The sequence below is a fragment of the Notamacropus eugenii genome, chromosome 5 (genome assembly GCF_028372415.1).
Source record: "Notamacropus eugenii isolate mMacEug1 chromosome 5, mMacEug1.pri_v2, whole genome shotgun sequence".
Lineage (NCBI taxonomy): Eukaryota > Metazoa > Chordata > Mammalia > Diprotodontia > Macropodidae > Notamacropus > Notamacropus eugenii.
The window spans coordinates 154,401,158-154,418,556 of NC_092876.1; the positions used below are offsets into that span (position 1 = coordinate 154,401,158).

Below are 17,399 nucleotides of genomic sequence, written 5' to 3' on the forward strand. Positions count from 1 at the left end.
TGATTGTACAGGATAGTTGCAGGTACACACATAGTGGGGTCCAATCACCATTATACCCTTAGCGAGTCCTTGATCATAGGTTGCTTGGTCTGACTGTCCTTTTGCAACCTCTATTTTAGTAGACATTCCTTAAAACTGTCAGAAGGGCAATGGGCGCTTTCCCACTGTTCATGTAATCAATGCATTGGTCTACTGTCAAGGATTACACTCTTCAGTTAATCAATTAGTCAAAAACTCAATCCACCAACAAATATTTATTAAGTACTTTTTATGTGCTAGATACTGTAGTTGTCACAAAGGATAAATATAGAAAAAGAAACAACCCCTACTTGAATTGAGTTTACTTTTTTCTTTTTGATTAATTTTTCAGTGAACAAAAATCTATTTTCTCCCTTTCTAATCTATTATTTCTCTTCTATTTCCCCTCTCCTGGTCAAAAAAAGAGTAAGAAAAAAAAGCCCAAAACAACTTCCTCTGGAACAAATATGCACAGTCAAGCAAAACTAATTCCCTCACTGTCCAAAAATATATATGTCAGTCTGTGCCCTGAATCTATAACCTTTCTGGTGGGTAGCATGTTTTCCTATGGTTCTTCTGGAATCAGGGTTGGTCATTATATTGGTCAGAATTCTTAAGTTTTTTCAAAGTGTTTGTCTTTACAATACCATCATTATATAGATTATTCTGATTCTGCTCACTTCACGCTGCATCATTTCATAGAAGTCTTCCCAGATTTCTCTGAAATCATCCCCTTCATTATTTCTTAAAGCACAATAGAATTCTACCACATAATTTGATCAGCAATTCCTCTTTAGTTTCTAGATCTCTGCCATCACAAAAGAGCTGGAATGGTCTCTCTCTCTCTCTCTCTCTCTCTCTCTCTCTCTCTCTCTCTCTCTCTCTCTCTCTGTCTCTCTCTCTCTCTCTCTCTCTCTGGCTCTGTCTTGTCCTTTTCTTTTTTGGTGGGTAGGGGAATCTCTGTGGTATAGACCTAGTAGTGATTTGAACGGGTCCAAGGTATGGACTATTTTGTAACTTATTGGGCATAGCTCCAAATTGCTTATGAGGACAGTGAGACAAATTCACAGCTCTAGTGTTATTAATGTACCTGTTTTTTCACAGTCTCTCCAACATCTGTCATTTTCATTTTTTGCCAGCTTTATCAAGTATGAGAGGTATGAGGTAAACCCTCAGAGTTGCTTTCATTTACATTTCCCTAATTACTGGTGACTTAGAATATTTTAAATTCTTTCTTTGACAACTTCATGTTTATATCCTTGCATAATGGTCTTGGAAAAGAGACCCTTATAGGAAATTTGTTGCAAAGTTGTTGTTTTTTTTGAACAGTAATCTGTTTCTCTTCTAATTCTCGCTGCATTTGATTTTGTTTGTTCAAAACCCTTTACATTTATTTTATAAAAAAATTTTCTACTTTTATCTTCTATGATCATCTGTATCATATTTTTGGTCATGAACTCTTCTCCTACACATAGGTTGGAAAGGTAGTATTTTCCTTGCTCCTCTAGTTTTTTCACAAGTTATCCTTTTATGTTTGTCATGTATCCATTTGTTGTGAGATGCTGGTTTAAATCTAGTTTCATCCAGACTGCCTTTCAGTTTTCCTAGAAGTTTTTGTTGAATACTGATTCTTATCCTTGTAGCTGGGGTATTTGGATTTATTAAACACTAGGATACTGTGTGTATTTGCTTCTGTTATGTACCTAATCTGTTCTACTGATTGACCTATTCTTTTTCAAGCATCAAATTATTTTGATGAGTATTGCTTGAACTGACTTAAACATAAAGGATGGCTTCATAAAAAAAATAAAGGAGCAAAGAAAAACTACCTTTCAGATCAATAGATAGGAGAAGAGCTCATGAACAAACATTGTGTGTGTGTTTGTCCTTCGTTGCTGAAGAAGACCATGCCATCAGAGAACTAATGACATGACTTGCACTTGACTTTGTTTTGAGTGAGGGAGGTCAAAGTGAGGCCTCACTTCTCCTCCAGAGCCATCTGAATCTAGTGACCAGATATTCATCAGGATGACTGGAGATGACCTAGGATGAGGCAGTTGGGGTTAAGTGACTTGCCCAAGGTTACTCAGCTAGTGAGTGTCAAGTGTCTGAGATGAGATTTGAACTCAGGTCCTCCTGACTCCTGCATTGGTGCTCTATCCACTGCACCACCTAGCTGCCCAATGACCAAACAAAGGATAGAAAGAATCACAGAAGATAAAGTGAACAATTTTTTATAATTGGATAAAAATAAAGTGGTTAATTTTTTAAAATTAAAAGTCAGCACAAGTTGAGGTAAGCTTACATCCTAATGGGGAAGACATCAAAAATGTATAGAACTAATAAAGCACAAATATAAAGTAAATAAATAGTAATTGAATACAAAGTAGTTTTGGGGGAGTACAGTAGTAGTTGGGGGAATCATGACAAAAATGGTATTTGAGCTTCATCTTAAAGGAAGAGAGAGAATATATGAGGCAGAGGGAGTGCTTTCCAGTCATGGGGACAAACAGAGTGAAGGCACAGAGGTGGGAGATAGTGTGTCAATAGTGAGGAGCAGTGAGATGATCAGTGTATCTAGAATGTAGAATAAGGTGGGAGAAGTAATATCTAATAGGACTGGAAAGCTAGATTGGGGGCCTGGTTATATATGGCTTTGAAAACTAAACAGAGAGGTTTTTCCTGGAGGCAACCATTGGAATTGGCTGAGTATTAAATCACATGGCCAGATTTATGTTTAAGGAGAATTACTTTGACAACAATATGTAGGATGGAGTGGTGAGAGACTTGGGAGCAGGGAGACAAATTAGGAAGCTGTTGTAATAATCTAGGTGAGATGTGATGAGAATTGACTTGTAACTGTGTAAGTAGAAAGGCAGGATGTGACAGACATTATGAAGGTAGAAATGGCAAGATTTGGCAGCTGATTGGATATGCAGTTTGAGGAAGAGTGAGAAGCCCAGGACAATATACCAACCTTTGCTATAATGGACTCACCTTTACTTCAAACTACAACTATCTCTGCTAATTGTGGGTAAGAAGAATAAAACATTCCATATGTTTTCAAGTCATGTAAGCAACAGTGACTGGCCATGATATGGAATCCAAACAGATGACACAAAAACAACATAAAACACGAAATACTCCAGAACTGGTAGAGGTCTACCAATAAAACCACTCCCCAAAGCTATTATAGTAAGGACTTGGGAGGTATTAGGGGAAAATAATGATGTCCACAGCCTAATGGAAAGAAGATGAATCAGAAGGAGGCTTTGTGGCTTCTAGTCACATTGGCACATCATTACTGGCCTTGGCCTAGATCTGAGAATACAAGCTTCTGCAATAAAAACAAAACAAAAAACCAAAAGGCACTCCTTGTGTCTCCTTGATGCTCTCTTTTCTCTAGATTTTTGGGATGCCATTCGCTCCTGGTTTTCCTTTTATCTATCTGACTGCTCCGTCCTTCTCTGTCTCCTTTGCTGGATCCTCCTCCAGATCTTACCCTCTAATCATATGTATCCCTCAGAGTTCTGTTCCCTGCCCTCTTCTCTTCTTTGATCTCAGCAACAATCATGGATACTCTATGCTAATGATTCTCAAATCTATCTATCCTGCCCCAGGCTCTGCTGATCTCCAGTCTGGTACCTCTGTCTTTCAGACATCTCAAACTCGATGTCCAGTAGACATCTTAAACTCAATATGTCCCAAATAGAACTCATTATCTCTCCCCCTAGTTTCCCATTCCCTATTATTATAGGGGGTAACACCATCATTTTAGTCCCTCAGGTTTGCAATTTAGGAGTTATCCCAGATTTCTCACTATCTCTCATCTCCCACATCCAAGCTGTTGCCTTGGCCTGCTATTTAACTTCTGCAACTTCTCTCCTCTGACACTGCCACCACTCTGGGGCAGGTCCTCATCATCTCATGCCTTATTTATTCCAGTGGTCTGCTGGTAGGACTGCCTGCTTCAAGTCTCTCCCCACTGCAAACCATTCTCCATTTAGCCTCTAAAGTGATTTTCCTAAATTTTAGGTTTGATCATATCATACTACTCCTACTTACCCCCCAACCCCCCCTCCCCCCCCATCCCTCAATAAGCTCTCATAGGTTCCTATTGCTTCCAGGAACAAATGCAAAATTCTCTGTTTGGAATTTAAAGCTCTTCATAACCTAGCCTCCTCCTACTTTCCAATCTTCTTACACTTTACTCTTCACTAAGTACTCACTGATGCAATGACACTGGTCTCCTGGCTGTTCCATGAAAAAGACAGTCCATCTCTCAGCAACTGGCATTCTCTCTGGTTCTCTCCCATCACTGAAATGCTCTCGCTCCTCCATGCTGACTGCTAACCTCCCTGGATTCTTTTAAGTCCCAACTAAAATTCCACCTTCTATAGGAAGCCTTCTCTAACTTCTCTTAATTCCAGTGCCTTCCCTCTCTATTTATTCTGTACACAGTTTGCTTTGTATATATACGTTTGCATGTTGCATCCCCATTAGGATTGTAAGCTCCTTGAGGGAAGGAACTTTTACCTCTTTTTGTATCTCCAGCACTTAGCACAGTGGCTGGCACATAGTAGGCACTTAATAAATATCTATTGGTTGATCAATTTCAGTTTCCTAATCTCACAGGGACTGCCTCATGTCTAAAGCACACCCAGTCAATTAGTTTTCCTGCTAGTCTTAACCACCACATCATATGCTATTCTATGATGTACTATATTATGAACACAGTTTGGTTCTTCTCCCAAACTGGATCCTGCCATTTTGGACTACGAGCAGAAATTGAGATTTCTTTCTTCCCAAACTGCAATCTGATATAGGCTCTGCATATACATTCATATTAAACATATGAATCTCTGGCCTAATCTCTGGCCAGCCCTGCCTTTTCTACACTAAAACTAGTCAACCTTTATCCCAATAGGCATTTATTCATCTTTCTTGATTAACAAAGACAGATACAGACAATTTAACTCCTTGTTTACTGTAACACTTTGTTAATAATACTATCTCTGTACTTATCAAGTTCCATTGTGTCATGTAACACTTTCCTAGTACTTTATTAAAATTCATCTGTAAGTCTCCAGCCCATGGATAAGAGGTGAGAATATCTTATATTCGTAGGGAAAGATCTTCCGTTGATTTACCAAATCAAAAACACAAATGCTTCGTAATTTATCTGCATGGTATTGCATTCAATTCCCTAGCAGGTAAGATATTATTTTCAATACCCTGAAGGTGGGATAGGGCAAATTTTTGCTTAACCACTTGGTTTCTATTTCTTGTGGGCATTAAGGAAGTTTTCCCGCACAAAATCAGCACCTGAAAATGTTGTGGTCAGTTAAATTCTGGCTATAATTTTAGTGATTATATTAGATGCTGGGAGGTGACTCTTAAGTGGCTTCCTTTCTCAGAATTAAGTGACTTTTCCAAATTTACACAGATAGATGATAGTAGAGCTAAGATTCAAATCCAGACCTACCAACTCCAAACCCAGGGATGTTTCTACTCTGAGAATTTTTCAAGCTTATCTTTTCTATTTCTCTCTGAAGGGTCAATAGTCTAATGACACAGACATAGCTTCAATAAATCACAGTAGTAATTCACATCATATAAATGTTGGAGAAGATGTGGGAAAATTGGAACATTAATGCATTGTTGGTGGAGTTGTGAACTCATCCAGTCATTCTGGAGAACAATTTGGAACTATGCCCAAAGGGCTATAAAACTGGTCATATCTTTTGACCAAGCGATACTAATTCTAGATCTGTATTCCAAAGAGATCATAAAAATGGGAAAAGGGCCCACAAGTACAAAAATATTTATAGTGGCTCTTTTTTGTGGTGGTCAAGAATTGGAAATTGAGGGGACGGCCATTAATTGGAGAATGGGGGAATGCTGTATATGACTGTAATGGAATACTATTGTGTTATAAGAATGATGATTAGAAGAACCTGAAAAGACTTACATGAACTGATGCTGAGTGAAATGTGCAGAACCAGGAAAATATTGTACACAGTAACAGCAACATTATGTGATGACTAATTTTGATAGACTTAGCTCTTCTCAGCAATGCAAGAATCTAAGCCAGTTCCAAAAGACTCATGATGGAAAATGCTATCCACATCCAGAAGAAGAACTATGGAGTCTGAATGCAGATTGAAGAATAATATTTGCTTTTTTTGCTTGTTTATTCTTCTTGTGGTTCCTCTCATTGGTTCTAATTTTTCTTTACAACACGACTAATGTGAAAATATGTTTAATATGAATGTATATGCAGAGCCTATATCAGATTTCATGCTGTTTTGAGAAGGGGGAAAGGGAGGGAGAAGAAGAAAATTTAGAACTCAAAATCTTATGGAAGTGAATGTTGAAAACTAAAAATAAATAAATTAATAAGATATTACAAAATTTAAAAAATTCACATCACATTAATGATTTTTATTGGATCTGGGATTTCAAAAGCATAGTGTTAAAATATATATTTTAAAATGTATATAATTTTTCTATAAAATGACCTGGGATCAAGATTATGTTGGTGGAGCACAAACTATGGCAGGTTCTACCAAGTTAGAAAGACTTCACATATGAGACTAGTTACCAACTGTCCAAAGAACTAGCCTAGCTTAATCATCTAAAGAAAAATCTAAGAGAAAACAGAAAAGCTTATCATCAGAAGGCTGGCTACCAAAACTCTTAATTTTTGGCCATGTGACCCATACAACTGATCAAAATATAAAATATTCTTTATAACTGTGGAGTCCCTTATGACATGTGCAATGTTAGTGATGAAATGGCTGAAAAAGATCAGAGAAAGTTAAGAATTACAGCTCTTACAACATTTACTAATATTAATATAACTGTGGGTATTAATCATATGTACTCCTTATTCAATGACCTGACATATCAATGGAACAATAAATCACATCTACATTGACTTTCTATACATTAAACCAGGGTGTATGGATATTCAAGGAGGACTATCACCTCTGCTGTGAGCTCTTGCCTAGCCCTTTTCAGGGTTTTGGTACTCATCTCTCACCTCTGGCTCCATGCTCAGCATGTCATATCCTGGCAAAACCATCTCAACCGATGGGCTAAACCACGTTGATGGGACACAAACTCATCCATATGTTATGTGATTATCTGCCCCAAGCACGTGAGGACGTTCCCTGGTGGAATGGGTGGATGAAAACAATTTGTTCTAATAGCCATGAAGGCAGCTGAAGGGTGTATTGTGGAGTGCTTAGAACTTGATCAGACGTTGAAGACGTCAAGGTCATCCACTGCATCCGGGGCCATCACCAGCTGTCTTGACTTTTGTCTTGCCACTGGACTTTGATGACTCTGGAAGAGAGAGTGAGGCTGACGACTTTGTCCAACTCTGCCTCATTTAAATTCAATTCACACCCAAATTAAGACATCATCCTCCAATGTCATTGATCCTCTTTTAAAATGAAGGACAAATAAACAACATACATCAAACCAGAAGACAGACATAGATTATAACTAAATGTAGGTATATCTCACAAGTTCTCCTCAAAAAGTCAAATAAAGGAGTTGGCAGAGTTGGTTTCATTATGTACCCAAAGGCAACAAGAAATGATTTCATGGATACTTGGTCATCTTGGTCCAGACATGGACTCTATCACCATTTCAGAGGTGCAGTGGATAAAGGGCTGGACCTGGAATGAGAAGACTTGAGTTCAAATCCAGTATCATGACACTTATTAACTGTGTGATCCTAGGCAAGTCACTTAACCTCAGTTTGCCTCAGTGTCTTCAACTGTAAAATGGGGATAATAACAGCACCTACCTCACAGGGTTGTTGTGAGGATCAAATGAGATATTTGTAAAAAGTTCTTAACACAGTGCCAGGCACATAGTAGGTATTATATAAATGTTTCTTCCATTTTCCTTTTTCTTTCCCTTCCCCATTTCTCAGGTAACTTTAACCAATTCAACATAACTGTCACAGTAAGAGAACCTAAAAAATCCTAGAGATAGTCTCAGTCAATAAAACACACAATTTCCTTGCCAAACAAACGTGGCAGCCACGGGAGGGCAATTTTGTTAAAGAGTAAAACACAAGCTTATTTGCAAAATATTATAGAGAAGTATGACATTACTAAAATTATCACTCTGCAAAGCAGTGAAAAGTAGTTGAGAGGAAAATTATCTTTTGTATAAAATTGAATGTTTCACCAACACCCATGAAATATTTACAGAATCAAGGGAAGGTCTGTAGTATGATAGGTGGATTAACTGTGGGATTCTTACGGAAAGACAAATTGTACAGGAAGAGAAAGTATGAAATGATTGCTATTAGGTTTGGCAAAAGTAGTGCCCACATTGATAAACTCACAGATACATTCAAATACTGAATTGAATTTAAAATATATTTTACATATAATGTGGAAAAGGTGAATTATGCATATAGGTGATCCAAATAATTTATAGTAATAACAAAACAATGATTTATGGATGTTTAAGTTAGTCCATTTATTATATTTACAATCTAAACCAATATTGTAAGCATATATTCTAAACTATATAGAATGTATGTTCTCTTATACCATTAGAGGGCAGTATATGCATTACTTTGAATACAGTACTAAAAATAAAAGGAAATATAAGATCTTCCATTAACTAGTGACTTACTAAGTGCCTTCTCTGAGCAAAGAAATGTTCTAGGATTTATGGAAAATACAAAGATAGGACACAGCCTCTGTGCTTGGGTAAATTAAAAACATACATATAACATATGGTACATATAACTTATAGTACAAAAAGTGTGATAAAAATGAGGGAATACAGAATGCTACGCAGAGTCAAAAGAAAGAAAGGTCATAATTGATTGAAACTGACCACCTCTGACAATCAAACATGAATAACAATGTACTTAAGGGAATTCTTGAAAAGTTCATTAATTAATTCAGTAAATCTCAATTGAATGTCTTCCTTATAATAGTTTCTATGGGGGATACAAATCTCTGGTTTCAAGGATTCAACAAATAAATTCAGCAAAAATTTACTAAGTGTTTATTATTTACAAGGCACTATGCTAGACACTATAAAAATAATCCATTGGCCCCCTCTTAGTGCTAGGATCTTATTGGAAAGGCCTCTAATTTATCCCCATTACAGATGACGCTGACTATATATATATATATATATATATATATATATATATATGTATGTATGTATGTATGTATGTATGTATGTATGTATGTATGTATGTATGTATGTATGTGTGTGTGTATAATCATTTAAAAGAAAACTCCATTTATTCGTGTGCTTTCCAGTATTTTTTTTTGCACTGAATGTGGTGACTTTATTGATAGTACACAGTACAGGACTCTAGGCTTCTCCCCCCTACTACAGGAGTATATTGGGACAAGGATGTGAATGGGACATGGTATCCCTAGTACAGGAACCTAAGTTAGGAATGTAGGCTCCCCAGTGGTGGAACTCCTTTTCTGGCTGGGAATGAAGATCCATGGCTTTCCACTTTACTCCTTGGAGGCCATGTAGACCATGAGGTCTACTACACGGTTGCTGTAACCATACTCATTGTCATACCAAGAAATGGGCTTGACAAAGTGGCTATTGAGGGCAATACCAGCACCAGCATCAAAGGTGGAAGAGTATACAACCTGGCACTCCGTGTAGCGCAAGATGCCCTTCAAGGGTCCCTCTGATGCCTGCTTCACCACTTTCTTGATGTCATCATATTTGGCAGGTTTCTCCAGCCAGCAGGTCAGATTCGTAACAGATACATTGGGAATAGGAACATGGAAGGTCATGCCTGTGAGTTTCCCATTCAGCTCAGGTATGACCTTACCTATAGCCTTAGCAGCACCAGTGGAAGCAGAGATGATTTTTTGGGCAGCACCATGACCATCATGCCACAGCTTACCAGAAGGGCCATCTACTGTCTTCTGGGTAGCAGTAATGGCATAGACTGTAGTCATGATTCCTTCCACAATGCCAAAGTTGTCATGAATGACCTTGGCCAAGGAGGCCAAGCCGTTGGTAGTGTAGGAAGCATTACTGACAATCTGAACAGAATTATCATATTTCTCATGGTTCACTCCCATCATGAACACTGAGGTATCAGCAGAAGGGGCAGAGATGATGACCCTCTTGGCTCCATCCTTCAAGTGAGCCCCAGCCTTTTCCATGGTGGTAAAGAATCCAGTGGACTCTACAACATACTCGGCTCCAGCATCTCCCCATTTGATATTGGTGGGATCCCTCTCTTGGAAGATAGTAATGGCTTTTCCATTGATCACCAGTTTCCCATTCTTAGCTTTGACAGTGCCCTTGAAACATATAAACCATGCAGTTGAGGTCAATGAAGGGTCATTGATGGCCATGATGTCTGTTTAACCTGAGGTGAATGCAGCCCTGGTCACCAGGCTCCCAATATGGCCAAATCCATTGACTCTGACATTTACCATCTTGTTTCATGGATGTGACTGAAGCAGCAGATTCTGGCTGAAAGCTGAAATCCCTTTCCAGTATTTTTTAACAAGAATAAATATTGTATCTTCTCAAAGTATTTTTCTTTGTCTATTAATATAATTATAAGGCTTTTTTTGTTTTTCTTATTTACATGGTCAATTATGTTTGTAGTTTTCATAATATGGAAAAAGCACTGCATTCATGGTACAAATCCAGGCTGGTCATAGTGTATAATCTTTATGATATGTTACTGTGGTCTCCTTGCTAATATTAGTCTATAGTTTTCTTTGTTTTGACTCTCCTTGTTTTTGGTATCAAGACTGTATTTGTGTCATAGAATTTGATAAAACCTCTTCTTTCTTCTTCTGTCCAGTTTATATCATGTTGGCATTGTGTTTTTTAGCTTTTATTTTTTAATAGAATTTTTCCCCAATTATATGTAAAGTCAATTTTAACATTCATTTTTATAAGATTTTGAGTTTAAAAATTTTCTCCCTCCCTCCCCTCCCACTTTCTAAAATGGTAAGCAATATGACATAGGCTAGATATCTTCAATCATGTAAAACATATTTTCATATTAGTCACAGTTGTGAAAGCAGACCAAAAGAAAAAAAAAACATGAAAAAAATACAGTGAAAAAAGTATGCTTTGATCAGCATTCAGACTCCATAGTTCTTTCTCTGCATGTGGATAGCATTTTCTATCATGAATCTTTTGTAACTGTTTCAGATCACTGTGTTGATGAGAAGAGCTAAGTCATTCACCAACTGATCACTATACAACGTTGTTGTTACTATGTACAATGTTTTTCTAGTTCTGCTCATTTCACTTTGCATCAGTTCATACAAGTCTTTCCAGGTTTTTCTGAAATCTGCCTGCTCATCATTTCTTACAGAACAATAATATTCCATAACATTCATTTACCACAATTTGTTCAGCCCTTCCCCAATTGATAGGCATCCCCTCAATTTGCAAAATTTTGTTACCACAAAAAGAGCTGTTACAAATATTTTTGCACATATAGGTCTTTTCCCCCCTCTTTTTCTTTTTATCTCTTCAGGATGCCTATCTATTAGTGGTATTGTTGGATCAAAGTTTCCCTTGGGGCATAGTTCCAAATTGCTTTCCAGAATGGCTGGATCAGTTCAAAACTACCAACAGTGCATTAGTGTCTCAATTTTCCCACATCCTTTCCAACGTTTATCATTTTCCCTTTTTGTCATATTAACTAGTCCGATTGGTGTAAGGTGATACCTCAGAGTTGTTTTAATTTGTATTTCACTAATCAAAATGATGTAGAGCACTTCTTCATATGCCTATAAATAGCTTTGATTTCTTCATCTGAAAACTGCCTGTTCATATCCTTTGACCATTTATCAATTGGGGAATGGTTTGTATGCTTATACATCTGACTCAGTTCTCTGTATATTTGAGAAATGGGGACTTTATTAGAGACAGTTTGTCTCCCTGCTTTCTGACTTCTAATCTTGACTGCATTGGGTTTTATTTTTTGTTCATAATCTTTTTAATTTAATATAATCAAAATTATCTATTTTATGTTTCATAATGCACTTTATCTCTGCTTTGGTCATGAATTCTTCTCTTTTCCATAGATATGACAGGTAGAATATTCTTTGCTTTTCCAGTTTGCTTATGGTATCACCCTTTATGTCTAAATCAAGTTTGACCTCATCTTGGTATATAGTGTGAGATATTGGTCTTTACCTAATTTGTGTTTCATTGTTTTCCAGTCTTCCCAGCAGTTTTTGTCAAACAGTGAGTTCTTATCCCAGAAGATGCTATCTTTGGGTTTACATTGTTCTTTAAATGTTTGGCAGAATTTGCTCATAAATCCATCTGGTCCTGGAGTTGTTTTTCCTTTGGTAGTTCATTTATGGCTTGTGCAATTTCTTTTTCTAAAAGTTATTTATCATTAATGAAACGACTATTTCTATGGTTTGTACTTTGACTCACCTGTTCTCTGGGATTAGGTTATTTAGCTTCCAATTAATTTGGCATTTCTGCTTCAAAGGCTCTCCCATTATCAGTAAAAGCTGCATTTAAAATTTCTGAATTTGTGAGTATTTTATTTTCTATGGTATCTTTAAGAAAATGCAATTATCCTGTTTTTTAAAATTAGGTCCATTTTTACTTTTGTTTTGTCTGAGATGCTGATTGTTACCCATCTTCCTTCAGCTAAAGCATAATAGGTTCTATGCTAGTCCCTTTTGTAAAAAATTCTGAATATCTTTTTAATTGTCTTTCTTATAAAAACCATTCTCTTATTCTCTTCCATTATATGGGTGAATTTATCCCATTCACATTCATAGTTATGATTGCAGTATATTTCCCCACATTCTATTTTTTTTACATGTCATTTTTTCTTAAGAGTCTGTTTTGCTTCTGATTAATGCTTCCCTTAATCTAACCTTCCTCTTATTTCCCCTCCTTTCCCCTAACTTGTTTCCCTATTTCCCTGTTGAGTAAGATGTATTTCTTAACGCAATTGTTTGTAAGTGTATTCTTCCCTCCTTTAATACAAATGAGTGAGGTTCTAGAGTTATCACTCCCCTTCCTTACCCCATTGTCCTATTCTTGTTGTGTACACTCTTTCTTGCACATTCCATTTATATGAGATACTTTCCCTTATTCTTCATCTCCCTCCATCTCTGAGTGTTTTCCTCTTTCTCATCTTTTTTACTCTTCTTTTTAAGTCATCAAAATATAACAATCATTCCTAGACACCCTGTCAAATTAGATCCCTGATGATAATCGAGTTCTGAGGGGCTACATGTACCTTCTCCTCATATAAGAATGAAAGCAGTATAACTTTATTTAGTCCTTTAAGATTTCTCACATATGTTTAACTTTTTTACACTCTTTTTGACTTCTGTGTTCTTATGTTAGATTTTTCACACAGCTCTGGACTTTTCATCAGAAATGAATGGAACTCCTATATTTAATTAAAAGTGCATTCTCTCTTTCCCTCCCCCCCCCCCCCCCCGCCCAGTAATATACTTGGTTTTGCTGAGTAAATTATTCTTGATGATAAACCTCAATCTTTTGCCTTCTGAAAGCCTATATTCTAAGCTCTTTGTTCCTTTAGAATGGTGATTGCTAAATCTTGGGTGATTCTAACTGGCTCCTCATATTTACTTTCTTTCTTTTTGGCTGCTTTAATTATTTTTATTTTGATCTTAAAGTCATGAAATTTGTCTCTACTATTCTTGAGAGTTTTAATTTGGGGGTTTCTTTTAGAAAGTGATAGGTAGATTTTATTTCTACTTTGCCCCATGATTCTAAGATGGCTGTACAGTGTTATGATTTTGTGAAATATGATGTCTAGGATCTATTTTTTTGGTCATGGCCTCAGGTAGTCCGGTTATTTGTTGTTTTTTTTTTTTTTAAATAGGATTTTAAAAATTTTATTTATTTTAATTAATAAATTTACTTTGTCTTCAACATTCATTTCCACAAGATTTTGAGTTCCAAATTTTCTCCCCATCTCTCCCCTCTTCCCACCCCAAGACACCATGCATTATGATTACCCCTTCCCCCAATCTATCCTCCTTCCTATCACACCCCTCCCTTCCCTTATGCCCATTTTCTCTTTTCTTGTAGGGCAAGATAGATTTCTATACCCATTATCTGTATTTCTTATTTCCTAGTTGTATGCAAAAACAATTCTCAACATTCTTTCCTAAAACTTTGAGTTCCAACTTCTCTCCCTTCCCCCATCCCCACCCATCCCCACTGAGAAGGCAAGCAATTCAGTATTGGCTATACATGTATGCAAAAGACTTCCATAATGGTCATGTTGTGAAAGACTATATTTCCCTCCATCCTATCCTGCCCCCCATTTATTCTATTCCCTTTTGACCTTATTCTTCCCCAAAAGTGTTTACTTGTAATTACTCCCTCCTTTCATTTGCCCTCCGTTCTATCATTCTCCCCCTATACCCCATTTATCCTCTTCTCCCCTACTTTCCTGTAGTGTAAGACAGATTTTGATACCAACTTGAGTGGTATTCAGCTCTGATATTTTCATCAAGAATGCTTGAAAGTCCTCTGTTTCATTGAATGACCATTTTTTCCCCTGAAATGTTATATTCAGTTTTGCTGGGTAGGTGATTCTTGGTTTTAATCCTAGTTCCTTTCTTTGACTCCCAAGCCCTTTGATCCCGTAATGTAGAAGCTGCCACATCTTGTGTTATCCTGATTGTATTTCCACAATACTTGAATTGTTTCTTTCTGGCTGCTTGCAATATTTTCTACTTGATCTGGGAACTCTGGAATTTGGCTACAGTATTCCTAGGAGTTTTTCTTTTTGAATCTCTTTCAGGAGGTGATCAGTGGATTCTTTCAATATTTATTTTAACCTCTGGTTCTAGAATATCAGGGCAATTTTCCTTGATAATTTCATGAAAGATGATGCCTAGACTCTTTTTTTTGATCATGGCTTCCAGGTAGTCCCATAATTTTAAAATTGTCTCTTCTGGATCTATTTCTCAGGTCAGTTGCTTTTCCAATGAGATATTTCATATTGTCTTCTATTTTTCCTTCTTTTGGTTTTGTTTTGTAATTGCTTGGTTTCTCATAAAGTAATTAGTTTCCAACTGCTCCATTCTAATTTTTAAAGAACAATTTTCTTCAGTGAGCTTTTGAATCTCTTTTTCCATTTGGCTAATTCTGCTTTTTAAAGTATTCTTCTCTTCATTGACTTTTTGGACCTCTTTTGCCTTTTGAGTTAGTCTATTTTTAAAGGCGTTATTTTCTTCAGCATTGTTTTGGGTCTCCTTTAGCAAGCTGTTGACTCATTTTTCATGATTTTCTTGCTTTGCTCTCATTTCTCTTCCCAATTTTTCTTCCACTTCTCTTACTTGATTTTCAAAATCCTTTTTGAGCTCTTCCATGGCCTGAGACTATTACATATTGTTTTTGGACGTTTTGGATGCAGAAGCTTTGACTTTTATGTCTTCCTTTGATGGTATGCTTGGTTCTTCCTCATCCAAAAGGATGGAAGAAAATATCTTTTCACCAAGAAAGTAACCTTCTGTAGTCTTATTTTTTTTCCCTTTTTTGGGGCATTTTCCTAGCCTGTTACTTGACTTTTGAGTCCTTTGTCAAGTGGAGGGTATACTTTAGACACCTGTTAGTTCTCAGTTCCTCCAAGGTGGCACAATCAAGGGAGAGGAGTTTACTCTTCTCCTGGCCTGTGCTCTGGTCTGGAAGCAACCACAAGCTTTTCTGCCCAGGATCTGTGAGTAGAATTCTCTCTCCACAGCCTCCACCAGCTCCACCACACCAGCGCTCCTCCTCACCCCAGGGTCGCCACTCAGGGCTGAGACCCAGATCAAACGCTCAATTTCCCCAGGGTCTTTAGGCTGAGGGCTCCAAAAATGGATGTTGCTGCAGCAGTGGCAGCTGCTTCCCTGGGGTCAGGGCTGAGGCCGGACCCTCCTCCCTTCCAGGTGAAGGACTTTTCGCACTGACCTTTGAAGCTGTCTTTGGCATTTGTGGGTTGAGAAATCTGGGAACTGCAGCTGCTGTCCGTGATTTCGCTCCCTGAAGCCTGCTCCAGTCCTGTCTGTGCAGTGCTGTGCAGCCAAGGCTGGGTTGCGCTCTGCTCTGAGACTGGTGCAATAGACCTTTCCTGTGGACCTTCCAGGCTGTCTTGGGGTGGAAATCTCTTTCACTCTGTCATTTTGTGGCTTCTGCTGCTCTAGAATTTGTTTAGAATCATTTTTACAGGTATTTTATAGGCTATGGGAGTAGAGCTAGAGCAGGTCCATCTTTCTACTCTGCCATCTTGACTCCTAGTCTGATTATTCTTAAACTGTCTTTCCTCAGTTTATTTTCCAGGTAAGTTAATTGTTTTTGCTGTAAAATAGCTCACATTTTCTATCATTTTAGCCTTTTGACTTTAACAGTTCTTGATATCTCATGGACTTAGTAGCTTCTGTTTAGTCAATTCTAATTTCTTGGCTAAGGCTTTGTACTTAATCTAAACTATTCTCTTTTCACATGTTTTTTCCATAGTTCTCATATGGTTTTAAAAATTCTTTTTCTTCATTTTTTTAAATGATTGTTTTAACTCTTTTAGTAATCCTGGATGGACTTGTATCCAAGCTGCATTTTACTTTGAGGCTTTGCAGGAAGATTTTTTTGAATTATTTTCTTCTTCTGGATTTGTGTCTTGAACTTTCTTGTTACCACAATATCTCTTTATGGTGGGATTCTTTTGTTTTGTTTCTAATTCTAGCCTACTTCTTGTCAGTGCTGGTCTTTGCCCACTTCTGGGGAGAAATATTTACCCTGAGCTCCTATCCTCTTATGTCCATCTGCTGAATTCACAGCTCAGGCTGGAGACCTGAAAGCTTTCAGTGCTTTCAGTGACATGATCCTGGGCCAAATGTGCTCACTGCCCTCCTGGTCAAGTTCCTGACCCAGGCTTGATGGCTAATCTTTGGTTGTGAATTTCAATAGATGCTGCTGGACACAGCCATTACTAATGCCTGTTAGGAGGCCCTCTATGTTTAAAGTGCTTAAACTTCTTGTTCCCCTTTTATCTATGACTTTTAACCTGGTCATTCCACTGTGGAACTGGGCTATAGGCTAGAATGCAATTCCTGGTCAGTATTGGGATCCATGCCATATAGTTGTTTGCTTCTGAAATTGTTTCCTGCTCAGCACATAGCTAGGGCCAACCTAGCAACTGCTCCTTTGGGTTGGTTCCTCTTTTCCTTGTATCTCTGACCTGAACAGGATAGTAAGAGAGCTCACAGATGGCACCTATTCCTCTATCCTAGTACAGGAACTAGTTCAGGGATGCTTGGAATCTTTTCCTTCTCAGGTGATTCCTGCCCTGGTTGATTCTCTTTTTTTGTCTCTGGGTGTTGGAATGCTCCATG

At 37.5% G+C, this 17,399-nt stretch overlaps 1 protein-coding gene and 1 long non-coding RNA gene across 7 annotated transcripts in view; one reads left to right on the forward strand and one right to left on the reverse strand.

Moving 5' to 3' along the window:
- The window catches only part of LOC140505370 (uncharacterized), a 126,123-nt gene that overhangs the window by 20,845 nt on the left and 87,879 nt on the right, over nucleotides 1–17,399 (forward strand). The window lies entirely within an intron of this gene.
- The window catches only part of CEP126 (centrosomal protein 126), a 138,557-nt gene that overhangs the window by 4,762 nt on the left and 116,396 nt on the right, over nucleotides 1–17,399 (reverse strand). For 2 of the 5 annotated variants that reach the window (XM_072611281.1, XM_072611272.1), the window contains one exon: nucleotides 6,450–7,706. The exons of 1 other annotated variant lie outside the window; for it this stretch is intronic. In XM_072611281.1, coding sequence (XP_072467382.1) covers nucleotides 7,644–7,706 — 63 coding nt within the window. In that variant the 3' untranslated portion in view covers nucleotides 6,450–7,643. Of the gene's footprint in view, nucleotides 1–6,449; nucleotides 7,707–17,399 lie in introns of those variants that run through there. 2 more of the 5 variants (XR_011967466.1, XR_011967465.1) reach the window with 2 other exon arrangements.